The sequence below is a fragment of the Mirounga angustirostris genome, unplaced genomic scaffold, assembly GCF_029215605.1.
Source record: "Mirounga angustirostris isolate CCGP_5_RB_7025 unplaced genomic scaffold, mMirAng1.0.hap1 SCAF_3, whole genome shotgun sequence".
Taxonomy (NCBI): domain Eukaryota; kingdom Metazoa; phylum Chordata; class Mammalia; order Carnivora; family Phocidae; genus Mirounga; species Mirounga angustirostris.
Window position 1 is genome coordinate 148,052,632 of NW_026991711.1, and position 17,716 is coordinate 148,070,347.

At 36.6% G+C, this 17,716-nt stretch overlaps 1 protein-coding gene across 1 annotated transcript in view; it reads left to right on the forward strand.

The window, feature by feature from the left end:
- Positions 1 to 17,716, forward strand: part of FSIP2 (fibrous sheath interacting protein 2) — a 106,678-nt gene that overhangs the window by 31,497 nt on the left and 57,465 nt on the right. The window contains exons 12-14 of the mRNA XM_064586796.1: positions 983 to 1,089; positions 3,132 to 3,195; positions 14,870 to 14,927. Coding sequence (XP_064442866.1) covers positions 983 to 1,089; positions 3,132 to 3,195; positions 14,870 to 14,927 — 229 coding nt within the window. The remainder of the gene's footprint in view (positions 1 to 982; positions 1,090 to 3,131; positions 3,196 to 14,869; positions 14,928 to 17,716) is intronic.

The following is a 17,716-nucleotide window of genomic DNA, read 5'->3' on the forward strand; positions in this document are numbered from 1 at the left end:
GCTTGATGAGTATGGCTTTTGAATTTTGTGAAGTGTGGAAAGTTAGGGTCCCTGCGGTGGCTGTTTATAGTGCACATTACTGATAAACTGGGATCCAGTGAGGTACACTACAGAGAACTGTCTCCAGGACGATCCCCATACTCCACGGCCTTCAGTTCTTCCATAGATAATACATCTTACTTCCCATCTCCCCTTCAGTGGACTACACATTAGCTAAATTTTTCTGTGCCTTGTTAGATTTCTGGAAGTCACTAAAAATACTCCCATGCATAGCCTACATATATATACAGAAAATATTGGACACCTACATCCAGTGGCCAATGATCACCTTTAATTCAATAGAATATCAAACTCATCATCTTCCTGATTTTTCTTGTTTTCATCCAGACACAAAATGTGAGTTATCTTTGACTCTTCTTTTTTGTATTTGTGTCCCAGAGTTGCCACTTTCTGTCTAATCTACCTCCTTAATTTCTTTTGCCCTTTCCTATTTTTTCATTCCCACAGCTTCTATCCTTGTTTCCTTCATCCTTGACTATTTCAGTAATCTTCCTCCATTCTCCTCCTCCTCTTTTTAATCCACCATAAATTTTACTGTGAAAGCATTCTTCCTAAAACACAGCTTTGGTTATTCCCCTATCCACATAGTGAGTGGGTCTTCCATTGCAGCCTGAATGAAATGAAAATAATTCTGGCAATGGTCTGTGTTTAATTATAGGAATTAAGCTGGCATAATATTAAATAAATTAGGATTAGAGGTTAAGAATTTCAGACTTGTCTGAAAATTTGTAGCCAGTGAACATTTACAAAGGTCATGTTATTCTTGTAGATACTTCCTTAACTCAAATATATCCCTAATTGTGGTAATTCAGTGATTGTGGCAGCTCAGCAGAGAGAGCATTGGATCAAATATATTCATTAGCATTCACCCTCCTCCAGAACTATGATCTTCTCATATGTAAAATTATCTCTTTTTCTCTAGGAGCTGTAAACATCTTAGCTCAAAATTCAGTTATTTCACCTCAAACTTCACCCACAAGAAATTGTCCAAGATCTTCACAGTCTTATTTGGATCCTCCAAAAGATGAGGTATATAATATTTCTTTTGCTCCAAATGCAAGTAAAATAAATGAGATACAATCTTATGATCAGCATTGGTATAAAAATTTTCATTCATGAAGTGACCATACCAAACTGCTTCACTCCCTGAAATTAGTCATATCATAATAAAATTTTAATAGTCCTAGGATAATCTTTCTAAATATAGGCTACAACACTGTAATTCACAGTACATACCTGCAGCCTTCAGAGGAAGTATTAATTTGGCCTTTTATTGGGCTTTAACTAGTACTGATGGACTGTTCAGAGACCGTCATGCTATCTGTCCTCTTGGCTCTTGACCAGCCATCAGTTTTCTGCTATTGGAAAGTTACCAGCAAAAATTCAGGGTATGTCTTCTGATATAAATTAGATTTTTTTTTCTGTGAGTTGCCTACTTATTATAGATAGGAGTCAAAACCACATCATCCATTCCATTAGTAACACAGTGTTAACCGTTCAACTCTGCTAAAGAGTTAACATGATTTGAAAATGGTAATTTATTAAGTTCTTTCCAAATGAATTCTACTTGATTAGGGTAGGAAGTGGCATAATTTTCTGTTTCTTCTAATGCATAATAATTGACAGACTGTGTAGTGCAGTTTTCTTATAAACATTTTACAGTTCAGTGTTCTACTATGTCATTTTCCATTTTACGTATGCTAAGAGTCAAAAAAAAATTTCTTACCAACTTCAATATTTAAAATCCTAATATTGCCCAACAGATTGCAAAAGCTATGTCCTTTACTAAAAAACAAACAAACAAACAAAAAACTCCTGTAAAAACAGTATCTAAGTTTTATTACTGACTTTTTTTGGTTAATGTGTGTATTATTAAATTTGCCACCTATCTTGATCTCAAATGAGTACGAAATGTCCAAAAATTCCTAATTTATTATAAGAAATAGCATGGCCATTTTATTATACTAAATATTACACTCTGCTTCCAACATGTACATAGCCTACCACTGTCAGAAAATGTATTTCTAGCGGTCTATGTTCAGCTCTCAGACCTGGGGGGCAAAAAAAAAAAAAAAAAAAAGCCTATTTATTTCACTGGATTTACCTCACCGAACATACTGAGTTCTTGAACAAGTCTAGAGTACCACATCCCTCTGTATTCAGAGAACCTGTTCTCTGCTCCAGCTCTACTTGAACTTTTCTCCTATTGTAGCTTTGTTAAAAAACATACCTATTCTTTTGTCCCACTGAGTTGATAAGCTTACTTACTATTCAGTGCATTCCACAGACAGTTAATTTTAGGATGCCAGTGAATACTACTGTGTAGGAAAGGGTTAACATAGCAGGCTTGAGACTGTTGTCAAGGTTGCCCTTTGGCTAGTGTTGGGGAAGTTAGCTTTTCTAACAGTCCCTAAGTGATAGGGAACTTTCCTGAGCTGAATGGATGGTGCACTATATTAATAGCAAATAATGTGATTTTTGCTGAACACCTGACTTCTTTTTAGGAGGTTAGAATTTTGATATGCACTAAGGCAGAGGGCGTCCTTATGACCAGCCTTCAATAAAGACTTTGAGTGCTGAGTTTCTAATGGATTTCTCTGGGCAGAAACACTGTACATGTTACTGCATTTTTTTTTTTACTTGCTAGAGAAGAGAGCATGCTTAAGTGTGTCCTCTCACAGGAGGAGAGGGCATAAGAAAAACTATGCATGGATTTTTCCAGACTCAGCCTGTGTCTTTTCCCCTTCTTTATCCTTCAGTGTATCCTTTTACTGTAATAAATCTTAGATGTGAGTACAACTATATTCTGAGTCCCATGAGCCTTAGCAAATCACCAAATGTGTGGGCGGTCTTGTGGACCTCCCATGATACAACTGTGAACTTTTAAATTCTGTAAATAGATTTAACATAAACATCACAAAATGTGTGCATTTCTTAAAAACTGACAGTTAAGAGAAGCTCTCAAAATCTTAAATTTTCGTATTTTAAATATATAAGTAATAGTTGATGTTCAAATCCTGGAGGAAGAAAAATCCTTTGAGGATGTTTGTTTTGTTGTTTGGATTATGTAGAAGGAATTAAATGCTGATTGGAATGAAAGATCAAACAAGAGACCAAGCTACTTCTGTGAATCAGGTAAACATCAGTAACAGCTATTGAGTAAGTTATGCAATCTCTTAATTCACTTTTTCTACTAACATTTATTGAGCTCCTGCTTCATGCCTACTATAGTGCTAAATATTCCTTGAATGTTTGGTACAAATCACCAGCAAAATATTTAACCTGGTCCCGGATCTCTTAGTGTGAAAAAATTTAAAACTACAGATTAAATTAGATTTGAAACTATGTATTTTCTGTTTCTTTTTGAGTTTGTTTTCACAAGTTACACTTTTCTTGTAAATTTATTCATCTAAATTTTCAAATTTCTTGGCATCAAGTAATCATATGTCCTATCCACATGGATCAGATTATCAGAAGGCAGTATGGCATAATAGGTAGGAACATATATTCTGGCAAGACTACTTAAATCGAATCCACACTCCAACACTAAAAATTTATGTCTGGCCAAGTTATTTAATTTCTCTGTTCTTTGGCTTTTCCAACTATAAAATGAGAATATTACCTAATCCAAATTCACTGCCCATCTCTGGAAAGGCCAATCAAGAGATGAGTTTTGATTAGAAAGGAATTTGAGCTTTATTCAGGAGGCCTGAAATCTGGAAAGAGGCAGTCTCTTGTCTGAGGTTTCTGCCTGGCCATAAGATTTTTAAAGGGGTTTAATAAGTTAAGGGAGTACAGTAGTCTGTGACATTTTTTTTATTACCTGCAGACTCAATGATGTCAGCTAGAGTTATCTCGGAGCTCAGAAGTTGTGCAAGAAGTTCTAGTTCTTTTGTGTCCAGGGTGGGGGTTGTGCAAGAAGTTCTAGTTCTTTTGTGCCCAGGGTGGGGGTTGTGCAAGAAGTTCTAGTTCTTTTGTGCCCAGGGTGGGGGTTGTGCAAGAAGGTCTAGTTCTTTTGTGCCCAGGGTGGGGGTTGTGCAAGAAGGTCTGGTTCCTTGGTACCCAGGGGTTGTGCAAGACTACTCTGTTTGTTCTGCAAAGGAGGGCAAGGTCTACAGATGCACAAAGGGAGGTCAGTCAAGTCATAGTGTGACCTTAAAAAAGAAAAACATTTTGCTAAAAGATTGTTGGGCTAATCAGTCCAGGTGGCTTCAAATAGGTTTCTGGCCTCTGTGGCCTGGAATGTTCTGGTCCTTCATTCCCCAAGGCCAGTGGTCTGCAGATCTCAAAGGAAGTAAATTAGTTCTGTTACAGATCAAGAACCTTAGGTCAGTAAGCAAGGAGTGTGTTAACTTGAAGCAAGTTAACCTTTAAGACTCGTTTGAGTGCTGTTACATGAACAGTAATAGTACATCATTCATATGATTCCTATGGCAATTCAATAAGTTAATATTTGTAAAAGTGCTTAGAATAGTGTGTGGCACTTAATTGGTGATATGTAAGAGATTTTGAAATGTACTGTAAAACAATGTGTAATATTTTTATTTTTTTATTTTTTTATTTTTATTTTTTTTTAAGATTTTATTTATTTTTTGACAGAGAGAGACACAACGAGAGAGAGAGAGAGCACAAGCAGGGGGAGAAGGAGAGGGAGAAGCAGGCTTCCCACAGAGCAGGGAGCCCGATGCGGGGCTCGATCCCATGACTCTGGGATCACGACCTGGGCCGAAGGCAGATGCTTAACGACTGAGCCACCCAGGCGCCCCTATTTTCATTTTTTTAAAATCCTATCTAAATTCCCTCCCCTCTGGAACCCTCAGATTGTTTCCCGGAGCCCATAGTCTCTAAATTCCAATTTTGTGTTACTTTGTATTTATAGATTAGTTTTAAAATTTCAAGCATATTGGATTTCTAGTTTCCTTTTTGTTATTGATTTCCAATTTAATTGCTTTGTGGACTGACAGCATGGCCTTTATGATACCAGATTTTTGAAATATCTGCAAAATTGCCCTATTGGCTTAGCACACATGATTAATTTTGTACATGTTCTGTGTGGTTGAAAATAATAAATATTATCAATTTGGTGGTGCCATGTTCTAAATATTTCCATTCAATCAAGATGTTGAATTGTGTAGTTCAAATATTCTATATACTTTTATTTACTCTGTTCTAAAAATCATTGGGAATGATTAGTTATCAACTCCTCCATATAGTTCTGTCCATTTTTACTTTTTAATTCTTGGTCTGGGTTACTCGGCACATCCAGGACTATCCTGGTGAATTGAGGGCTTTTTTTTTTAATTTAAATTTCAGTTAGTTAACATACAGTGTAATATTAGTTTCGGTTGTAAAATTGAGTTTTTTATTATTATGTATGGATCTTTATCATAAGTGATGCTTTTTGTCTCAAATTTAGTAGGTCCGACAATAATATGGCTATATCAGCTTTGTGTCTTAGTATCTTTTTATGTATAGATGTGGCTTTTGTAAGCACTCTACACCTGCATTATCTTGTTTTATTTTTATTGAGTCTAGGAATTTGACTACTAATTGAATTTAAGGCATTTACACTTATGTTAATTAAAACCTTGGAATATTTCTAATGCCTTATTGGTGCTCTTACTTTGTTCTGCTTTTTTATATTTCCCTTCAATTTCTCCTTTCTTGATTTCTTTTAGAGTATTAAGCTTATTTTTTTATTATGTAAGTCACCATATAGTACATCATTACTTTTTGATGTAGTGTTCCATGATTCATTATTTGCATATAACACCTAATGTTCAACATGTGACTTCCTTAATACCCATCACTGGGCTACCCTATCCTCCCACCACCCTCCCCTCTGGAACCCTCAGATTGTTTCCCGGAGCCCATAGTCTCTCATGGTTCGTCTCCCCCTATGATTGCCCCTCCTTCAGTTTTCCCTTCCTTCTCCATGCTATTCCTTATGTTCCCCATATGAGAGAAACAGTATGATAATTGTCTTTCTCTGCTTGAGTTATTTCACTTAGCATAATCCCCTCCAGTTCCACCATGTCGATGCAAATGGTGGGTATTCATCCTTTCTGATGGCTAAGTAATATTCCATTGTATATATGAACCACATCTTCTTTATCCATTCATCTGTTGAAGGGCCTCTCGGCTCCTTCTGCAGTTTGGCTATTGTGGACATTGCTGCTATGAACATCGGGGTGCATGTGCCCCTTCTTTTCACTACATCTGTATCTTTGGGGTAAATACCCAGTAGTGCAATTGCTGGCCATAGGGTAGCTCTATTTTTAACATCTTAAGGAATCTCCATACCGTTTTCCAAAGTGGCTGTACCAACTTACATTCCCATCAATAGTGTAAGAGGGTTTCCCTTTCTCCACAACCTCTCCAACATTTGTTGTTTCCTGCCTTGTTAATTTTTTACCATTCTAACTAGTATAAGATGTTATCTCAATGTGTTTGTTGTTTTTTTTTTTTTAAGATTTTATTTATTTGACAGAGAGAGATACAGTGAGAGAAGGAACACAAGCAGGGGGAGTGGGAGAGGGAGAAGCAGGCTTCCCCCTGAGCAGGAAGCCCGATGTGGGGCTCAATCCCAGGACCCTGGGATCATGACCTGAGCTGAAGGCAGACGCTTAACAACTGAGCCACCCAGGCGCCCCCTCAATGTGGTTTTGATTTGAATTTCCCTGATGGCTAATGATGATGAACATTTTTTCATGTGTCTATTAGCCATTTGTATGTCTTCTTTTGAGAAGTGTCTGTTCATGTCTTCTGCCCAGTTTTTTACTTGATTATTTGTTTTTTGGGTGTTGAGTTTGAGAAGTTCTTTATAGATCTTGGACATTAGCCTTTTGTCTGTAGTGTCTTTTGCAAATATCTTCTCCCAGTCCGTGGGGTGCCTCTTAGTTTCGTTGACTGTTTTTTTGCTGTGCAGAAGCTTTTTATCTTGATGAAGTCCCAAAAGTTCATTTTTACTTTTGCTTCACTAGCCTTTGGAGACGTGTCTTGAAAGAAGTTGCTGTGGCTGATGTTGAAGAGGTTACTGCCTATGTTCTCCTCTAGGATTTTGATGAATTCCTGTCTCACATTGAGGTCTTTCATCCATTTTGAGTATATCTTTGTGTATGGTGTAAGAGAATGGTCAAATTTCATTCTTCTGTATATAGCTGTCCAATTTTCCCAGCACCATTTATTGAAGAGACTGTCTTTTTTCCATTCAATATTTTTTCCTGCTTTGTCAAAGATTAGTTGACCATAGAGTTGAGGGTCCATATCTGGGCTCTCCATTTTGTTCCATTGGTCTATGTGTCTGTTTTTGTGCCAGTACCATGCTGTCTTAGTGATCATGGCTTTGTAATATAGCTTGAAATCAGGCAATGTGATGCCCCCAGCTTTGTTTTTCTTTTTCAACATTTCCTTGGCCATTTGGGGTCTTTTCTGGTTACATACAAATTTTAGGATTGTTTTTTCCAGCTCTTTGAAAAATGCCAGTGGTATTTTAATAGGGAGGCGTTTGAAAGTGTAGATTGCTCTGGTCAGCATACACATTTTAACAATGTTTATTCTTCTGATCCATGAGCATGGAATACTTTTCCATCTTTTTGTGTCTTCTTCAATTTCTTTCATGAGTGTTCTGTAGTTCCTAGAGTATAGATTCTTTACGTCTTGGTTAGGTTTATTCCAAGGTATCTTATGGTTTTTGGTGCTATTGTAAATGGAATCAATCCCCTAATTTCTCTTTCTACAGTTACATTGTTAATGTATAGAAAAGCAACTGATTTCTGTGCATTGATTTTGTATCCTGCCACATTACTGCATTGCTGTATGAGTTCTAGTAATTTGGGGGTGGAGTCTTTTGTGTTTTCCACATAAAGTATCATCTCATCTGCGAAGAGAGAGAGTTTGACTTCTTCTTTGCCAATTTGAATTCCTTTTATTTCTTACTGTTGTCTGATTGCTGTTGCTAGCACTTCTAGTACTACGTTGAACAATAGTGGTGGGCATCCCTGTCATGTTCCCGATCTTAAGGGAAAAGCTCTCAGCTTTTCCCCATTGAGAATAATATTCACTGTGGGTTTTTTATAGATGGATTTTATGAAATTGAGGAATGTTCCCTATATACCTACACTCTGAAGAGTTTTAATCTGGAAAGGAATTTTGTCAAATGCTTTTTCTGCATCAATTGAGAGGATCATATGGTTCTTGTCTTTTCTTTTATTAATGTGTTCTATCACATTGATTGATTTGCAAATGATGAACCACGCTTGCATCCCAGGAATAAATCCTTCCTGGTCGTGATGGATAATCCTTTTAATGTACTGTTGGATCCTGTTGGCGAGGATCTTGTCAAATATTTTGGCATCCATATTCATCAGGGATATTGGTCTGTAATTCTCCTTTTTGATGGGGTCTTTGCCTGGTTTTGGGATCAAGGTAATGCTGGCCTCATAGAACAAGTTTGGAAGTTTTCCTTCTGTTTCTATTTTTTGAAATAGCTTCAGAAGAATAGGTAGTATTTCTTCTTTAAATGTTTGGTAGAATTCCCCTGGGAATCCATCTGGCCCTGGACTCTTGTTTTTTGGGAGGTTTTTGATTATTGCTACGATTTCGTGACTGGTTATTGGTCAAGTCAGATTGTCAATTTCTTCCTGTTTCTGTCTTGGTAGTTTATAAGTTTCCAGGAAGGCATCCATTTCTTCCAGGTTGCTTAATTTATCGGCATATAGTTGCTAATAATAATTTCTAATAATTGTTTCTGTTTCCTTGGTGTTAATCATGATCTCTCCCCTTTCATTCATAATTTTATTAATTTGGGTCCTTTCTCTTTTCTTTTGGATAAGTCTGGCCAGAAGTATCGATCTTATTAATCCTTTCAAAGAACCAGCTTCTAGTTTCGTTGATCTGCTCTACTGTTTTTACGGTTTCTATTTCATTGATCTTTGCTTTAATCCTTATTATTTATCTTCTCCTGCTTGGTTTAGGTTTTATTTGCTGTTCTTTCTCCAGTTCCTTTAGGTGTAAAGTTAGCTTGTGTGTTTGGGATTTTTCTACTTTTTTGAGTGAGGCTGGATGGCTATTTATTTCCCCCTTAGGACCACATTTGCAGTATCTCATAGGTTTTGGACTAATGTGTTTTTGTTCTCATTGGTTTCCATGAGTTGTTTAAGTTCTTCTTCAATTTCCTGGTTGACCCAAACATTTCTTTAGCAGGATGGTCTTTAGCTTCCATATGTTTGAATTCCTTCCAAATTTTTTTCTTGTGATTGAGTTCCACTTTCAAAGCACTGTGGTCTGAAAATAAGCAGCGCATACTCTCAGTCTTTTGGTATCAGTTAAGACCTGACTTGTGATGCAGTATGTCGTCTATTCTGGAGAAAGTTCTGTGTGCATTTGAGAAGAATGAGTATTCTGTTCCTTTAGTGTGGAATGTTCTGTATGTATCTATGAAGTCCATCTGGTCCAATGTGTCATTCAAAGCTCTTGTTTCTTTGTTGATTTTCTGCTTAGATGATCTGTCTGTTGCTGAGAGTGGAGTATTGAGGTCTCCTACAATTACTGTATTATTATCAATATGTTTCTTTATTTTGGTTAACAGTTGGCTTATGTAGTTGGCTCCTCCCATGTTGGGGGCTTAGATATTTATAATTGTTAGATCTTCTTGTTGGATATACCCTTTAAGAATGATATAATGTCCCTCTGTATCTCTTAATACAATCTTTAGCTTAAAATCTAATTTGTCTATTATGAGAATTGCTACCCTGGCTTTCTTTGAGGTCCATTGGCATGAAGAATGGTTCTCCATCCCCTCACTTTCTGTCTGGATGTATCTTTAGGTTCAAAATGAGTCTCTTGTAGACAGCATATGGATGGGTCATGTCTTTTTATCCAATCTGCACCCTTGTGCTGTTTCATGGGAGCATTTAAACTGTTCATGTTGAGAGTGACTATTGAAAGATATGATTTTAGTGCCATCCTATTGCCTGTGAAGTCCCTATTTCTATAAATTGTCTCTGTAAATTTCTATTCTATATCACTTTCTCCTTTTATAGAATCCCCTTTAATATTTCTTGCAGGGCCAGCTTAGTGGTCACATATTCTTTCAGTTTCTGCCTGTCCTGGAAACTCCTTGTCTCTCCATCCATTCTGAATGACAGCCTTGCTGGATAAAGTATTCTTGGCTGCATGTTATTCTCATTTAGTACCCTGAATATGTCTTGCCAGCCCTTTCTGGCTTGCCAGTTCTCTTTGGACAGGTCGTATGTTATTCTGATGTCCTTCCCTCTGTACATAAGAAATCTCTTCCCCCTAACTCCTTTCAGGATTGCTTCCTTGGTTCTAAGATTTGTGAGTTTTACTATTATATGTTGGGGAATTGATCCTTCTTATTGATCTTGGGAAGGATCCTCTCTGCCTCATGGATGCAAATGCTTGTTTCATTCCCCAGATTAGGGAAGTTCTCAGCTATGATTTGCTCAAATATATCATCTAGTCCTCTCTCTCTCTCCACTCCCTCAGGGATCCCAATAATTCTGACATTGGAACGTTTCATGGTGTCATTAATCTCTCTCAGGCTGATCTCTTCAGCTTTCAGGAGTTTATCCCAGGCCTCCTGGCTTCCTTCTTTTCTATCATCTTATCTTCTAGCTCATCAATTCATTCTTCAGCATCTTTTACCGTGGCTGTCAGAGTATCCAGTTTAGACTGCATCTCATTCATGTATTTTTAAGTTCAGCCTGATTAGATCTCATTTCTGCCTTTAAAGATTCTATATTGTCACTAATATTTTTCTCAAGCCTAGATATCGACTTCATAATTGCTACTCTGAAGTCTGTCTCTGACATCTTGCTTATATCCATATCCATTAGGTCTGTGGCAGAGGCCATAGTCTCTGATTCTTTTCTTTGTTGGGGGTTCACCCTCTTAGTTGTTCTGTTGATGAGTGGTTGAGGGAATGTAAAGAGCCCAAAGTATTAACCACAACCAAAGCAAGATGCACCCATTTTATAGGGACCCTAGTGCTGTCATCCTCTTGTTCTTCCACCCTGTCTTCTTCTGGGGGAGGGACCTGCCGTGCTGTTTCATGCAACCCTGCTTGGGCAGAGTTGCCCTGCCCCTGTTGGGGGGGGGGGTGCTCAGTGGAAACCAGTTTTTTGAGCTTTTGCAGCTTTATGAGTCTCTTCTGTCTCTTCCGAGAGTCAAAGCAAAAATCACCATACCCAAACCTATGACCCAGAGCGGAGAAATTGTATTCTGCTCTTCACTGAGCCCTCCAGGACACAGAACCTCCGTTTCTGTCTGCACTGCTAAAAACTGCAGCCTCCTTTGTGGTGCGCCCCACAGCAACTCTCTCAGAGGTAGATCACAGGGCCTGGTGTGTCTCTGCCCTTTGTGCTTCTAAAACCAGGAGCTGCCTCAGTTCATGCATGCACCCACAGCTCCTGGATCCTGTCTGGGGGCTGCACTAAAGTCCTTTCCCTGCCACTACCGGTCTGTGAGTCTGTGCCCGGTCCCCCGCTGGGGACGCTTTTGTTCTCTGGTGTTATATCACCTTCCCAGCGCCAGCTTATGGCGGCTCCCTCCCCCTTCTGTTTATTTTCTGATACCTGCCTGCAGAATCATGGCTATGCCCTTCATACCTCACAACTGCCAGAGATTTTCTGCTTGTAGAGATCCAGATATATATTCTTACATCTCAGGCTGATTTCTTGGGTGTTCAGAATGGTTTGGTAGATATCCAGCTAATTTCAGGGGACTGGTTGAAATAGGGCCCCCTACTCCTCTGCCATCTTGCCTCTCCTAAGCTTATTTTTAATCCATTTTTCTCTCTGCTGTTTTAGAAACTGTATGCTATGTATATTCCTTTTGACAATTACCTTTGAATTTTGCATGTGTGCTTAAAGTAAAAGTCAAAGTTAAAATAATTAACTTCTAAATAACTATTTCATATCATATTTAACCAATAGTTTAGTTTTGATTTTTTTACCAGCTAAATTAAAATTCTGATTTTTATACAGTCAGATTTTGGTTATATTTGTCCATGTTTACCAGTATTTTTTTTGTTCACCATTCCCTTTTGCATTTCATACTTTCTAGAATCACCTTCATTCTTCCTAAAGTAAATCCATTCTTTAGAAATGTCATTAGTAAATGAATTTGGGGAGTAAATCCTCAGATTCTGTTTGATAAAACTCTATTTTACCATGTTCTAGGATATAATTATGGCTGGGTATACAAGTCCTTAAGGACAGCTATTTTTTCTTAGCACTGTAAAGATATTGTTTTACTTAAATGTTCTACTTTTTCTCTATTTAATAATTCCTGCATAAGTGATTCTCCCCCTCCCCTCCCCACACACACCTCAGTCTGCTTTTAAGGTCTTTCTTTTATTTTTCTTTAGTATTATTATGGTGAACAGTTCTGGACAAGTTTCAGCTATTTTTCCTCTCCTGTATTGCCTCTCCCCACTTTCTTTATTATTTTCTTCTAAAACTCCAGTTATGTATATTTAGACCTCCTTTTTTTCTTCTACATCCTTTAACAACTATCATATTTTCCATTTCTCTGTGCTGCATTCTGGTTAATTTCTTCAAATTTGTCCTCCAAATGACCAATTCTTTCTTCAGTTTATCTAATTTACTATCTTATCAATTCAATGCATTTTGAAATTTCTCTGATTAAACAAACATTATATATATATATATATGCATATATATATAATTTCTGAATAGTTATTTTTCAAATTTGACTGGACTTTTTTGATAAGTTCTTGTTCCATTCCTATGTTTTCCAATCCCTTCTTTATATATTTATACATATAAGATACACTTTTTAAATATTCTCTATCTGGTAATTCAAATATCTGAAATAGTGATGTCTAATTCTAATGCTTTTTTTTTCCTGCTAATAGTCACGGGATTTGTTTCTTCATATTTGTCTTTGTGTGTGTGTGTGTGTGTGTGTGTGTAGGGGGCATTATTGTTATATGTAAGCTCATTTTTGACAGAAATGTATCATTGGGAATTCTATATTTGGATAGTGTGTGTTGCTCTATAGAAACTCAAATTCAACACATTAAATATGTACAGTTCTTTGAGTACCAATTATACCTCTATAAAGCAGTTTAAAAAATTTCCATATGCTTCTGCTAGGCATCTGGAAGAGGTATAAACAAGGTTCATTTTAAATTAATTTCTCACTTGGAGTTTTATGACCATATAGATTTGAACCTCAAAGTCATATTGGAATTCATAATCACAGATTATCTCTTAAAAGAGATTTTTATTTTTTTCCTCTTATTCTTCTATCCACAGCTGTAGCCAAGACATAGTTTATTTGTGCTGCTACCTCTGTGGCATGAGTTTTTTTGTTTTTGTTTTTGTTTTTAGACAACCCTTCAACCAAGGGTGTAGCTCTTTGGCATCTAGTATATTTTTAGAGGCTCTTACTTAGTTTTGATTCCCAATTTTGTTTGTAGGTATTGCCAATGCTCACAGAGCAAGCATCAGCTTCAAAACTTGCTTACCACTCTAGATTTGTGTTATTACAAATTTTTTACTCTCAAAGATTTCTCTTAATGTGTTTGAAAGCTTAGCTGCTTTTAAGAGGGTAGTTTAAATTATTTATATAGAATTCTAGGCAATTTTTTTAGATATCTACTCCAGCATATTAATGGCAACAGAAAAGCTTTTTTTTTTTACTTTGCTTTTAAAATAGTATTATTTTCACACTTAATTTCTCAGATCTGTGCACTCTTAATTCCAGTTACTTCTACCAAACTGAACATACACAAAAACGTATCTATAAAAACAAACTCAAAATGGTTCACAGGATTTAAGTAAGACATTTTATACACATTGTTAGTACCTATTGGTTACTCATTTGCTGGAAGAAACAAGAGTTACCATCTAAACTTAACTTTGAACTAGTTCTAATTACTAATACTACTTTCTGAAATTAGGACAATCTTTTTGTCTAAAACTTTTATTCATTTGTGTTTTTGCATAATTGACATACACCAATTCAGTATGCCTGTAGAGATGTAAGATGTACTGCAGAAAGACTTCCTATATCACTTCAATCCTGAATATTTACCAAAATTCAGCAATAGAATCTTGCTGGATTATATACAAAGCAAGTTAGATAATATTCAAGTAGGAGATTAATGGCAGACAAATCAATGAATAAATGTTGAGGAACATATTAATTAAATAATGGATTCAACAAACAAATGTTACTGAATACTTACTGTGTGTTAAGTGCTGAAGATATAGTGGTAAATTTATTTCATAGTCAGGAAGACAGAAAAGTAAACATTTAATTATGATATAACATAATGAGTTTTGTAATAGAAACATGTGTAGAATGCTTCAGGGGCACTAAAGAAGGATATTTATTTACTTAGGCAAGGCTTTCTAGTGGAATTAATACAAACTGAGTGAAGCCTAAAAGATGAGAAGTTAAAAAGAAGGCATAGGGTGCTCCAGACAAAGGAAATGGCAAAAACAAAGGCCCAGAGACATGGAAAACATGATATATTTAGCAAATTATATCATTCTGTGTCTACAGACCATAGATTATATATGAATAGATAGAGACTAGCCAGAGTAGACACTGCAGAGGTAAGTGAGAACATCAGATTGTATGGTATATTTTATGCCTTCCTAAGGAATTTGGGCTTCATTGTGGAGAATCTCTGGAGGCCTTTAAACAAGATAGTACCAAAGAATAAAGATCTACTAAAGAATATTAATTTCCATTTCACAAATTGCTGGGGAAGAATACAAACTAATTACAATTTTCCTTTTCTAATAAATAGGACCTCAGATTCATGCCACAGCCCAGGGTACTTTCCCTTCTCGTGCTTTCTCAAATACGTAAGTATCTAAGAAAATTAATGTGTAAATATAAATTAATATTTTAATAATTACATGAGTGCTATTCAAAAGCAAATGATTACATGGAATCCTCTAGTAGTTCCACTTGGATTTAGTGAAACTTCTGTCTTTTGCAAACTCTCAGCACTAAGCTTAAATTGTAAAGCAGACAAAGGGAATGTTTTTCCTCTTCCTTCCCTGTTTCCTTATCCCCACTGTGGTTCTACACTTCCCCCTTCACTTCAGAGTCTTCAACCATGTTCAAGTATATCCTACCATAATCCGTCCTCTTCAAGAGTTTTCCAGCATCTGGACCTTGTTCCTTTGCTTTTATCACCTTTGAAACATTTACCATTTCTTTTTTTTTTTTTTTAAGATTTTATTTATTTATTTGACAGAGAGAGACACAGCGAGAGAGGGAACACAGGCAGGGGGAGTGGGAGAGGGAGAAGCAGGCTTCCCACCGAGCAGGGAGCCCAATGCGGGGCTCGATCCCAGGACCCTGGGATCATGACCTGAGCCGAAGGCAGCCGCTTAACGACTGAGCCACCCAGGCGCCCCACATTTACCATTTCTTAGGCCTTTTGAGATTATTGGCTTCCCAAGGATGGTAAGTTAGTTTACTGCAAATATTGATGACTTAATCAATTATTCTCCTAACGGGTATTTGCAGTATAACCTCAAATAATAACCTCTGAGGATGGAAATTGCAAGTCTCTGAAGAAGAAATTTGGGGGGCCTGAGGGATTTTTAATTCCTCAAACCTCAATGGCCACCTATTCTGTTGGTGGTTATGTATGATTTTCTCAACTCTAGGGGGAAAAAACCAAATGTCCACGATATACTTTAGAAACCACAAATCCCTATGAAAATGGTAGGTCAAAGTTAAGAGATGTATGGTGGTAAAGGGTATCAAAATATTCAGATCAAACTTCCTTGGAGGAAGTATCTTCTTTTAGGACTGATGGCTGTCAATTTAACTGACTTACTGAGAGTTCATAGGATATGTAGCACTATAATAGATGCAGAAGGAAGAAAACTGATGAGTTCAGTTTAAAGTACAAAGTGGAGGAATGATGATCATGTGTAAATAATACTATTTTTATTTTACTTGTTGAATAAATACATTTTTATTTATTGGAAATATAAATACTTGCCTCTTCATTAAATAGGTTAGAAGACGCTCATAATAAAGTCTTAATTCCTGCCTCTTCATTTTCTCCCACCCAAGATTACAGAACCACAGAATCATTTGAATGTTTCATAGCAAATATTTTGGGTACTCTTTCATTAAAAATCTTAGCTCAGCTAAGATGATTAACTCTAGGCATGGCCTGGAGCTTCTTCACCAGTCCCTCCCAAACTGACGGGAATAAAATACTTTTAGTTTCATGTACCCATTCTAACCTCAGGTCAGAGTACAAATAAAACACAACTAACAATACTTTCCAGTCTGATTCTTCCCATCATACACATATCCCATTCCTCATGTTCTAATTTAACTCCAGATTTCATAAGACTTTATGATAGAATCATCACATCTGATATACTGTCCACCTCATCTTCCCTCTCTTTCTTCTATTGTTTAGTTCTATTTTTTTCTAATGTTAATACAAAAGGCATACAGAAAGTTTATAAAATAGACATGGAAATTCAGGAACAAGAGAATGAAGACAAATCAAATACCATAGCAGTGGGGGTAAACAGAGTTGCAATAATTATGTCCTGCACTTAGATAATGAGTAAGTTCATATTATTGGATGGAAGACATAAGGAGTAACAAAGTGAAGAAGGTAGTAAGTCTGCAGCTGTGCAGACTGTGGTCAGGAATTTGTAGTTTATTTGTAGTTTATTTAATGGGTGGCACTCTGATGGTTTGGAGGGGGAATGTAGGGGTCATAGACAACTCTAATAGAAATATATAAGAAAAATTGAAGGCAAGAAACCAGGAATCAGTTCTAGAAGCCCATATTAGTGACCTGCACAAAGGCTTCATTTTGTATTAGAGATTAGGCCTAGATCCAAAAGACTTTAAGTGGGAATTTATTTATCAAACATTTATTAAGAAACTTCTATGTTCAAAACATAATGCTAAATGTTAGGCAGATACCACAATGAACAAAGCCATGCCCCTGTGATTGAAAGGTGTTGCTTTTCAAGGATACCATGGAGCTGGAGAAAGGGGATAGAAATAGGGCAAGTTAAAACCCCACAAGGCTCACTGTTTTTACCTAGATCAATCATTTTTCTTGAATAAACATTCTCTGGAATGCTGAAAGCCTTTGGTTAATTTTCAGAGTTCAGAAAACTAAAAAAAAATGGCTATAAAAGCATTTATTATAAAATTATAAAAGAAATTTTTTTTGCCAGTTTTCCCATTGCTTTTATGGAAGAGTAAGTTTTCAGAGCTCCTTACTCTGCCTTTTTCACTGATATCATACTTTTATGGTTATTACAACTGTTGAAAGTGGTCTTCATTAAAGCTTTCTGTTATTTGGTCAATTTTATTAAGTCTTTGCTCTTTGGATCTATATGCATGCCTTGGGGCAGAGAGCCTATTGCGGACAGTTATCAGTCAATAGGTTGGGCTCCTTGAGTTCCATTTGGTACCTACAGTATAATGTGAAGAGAATAGAAAAAATGAATCTGGGAGAGTTAGATTGCAGAATGTCTAAAAGAAGAAAATTATGCTTAGGTTGACCTGAGAAACCAGATCCTGAAAAAATAAAGGTTCTAATCTAAATATGGGTTGTTACTACCAAGCCTAATTTCTGAGCTGAAACGAGTGA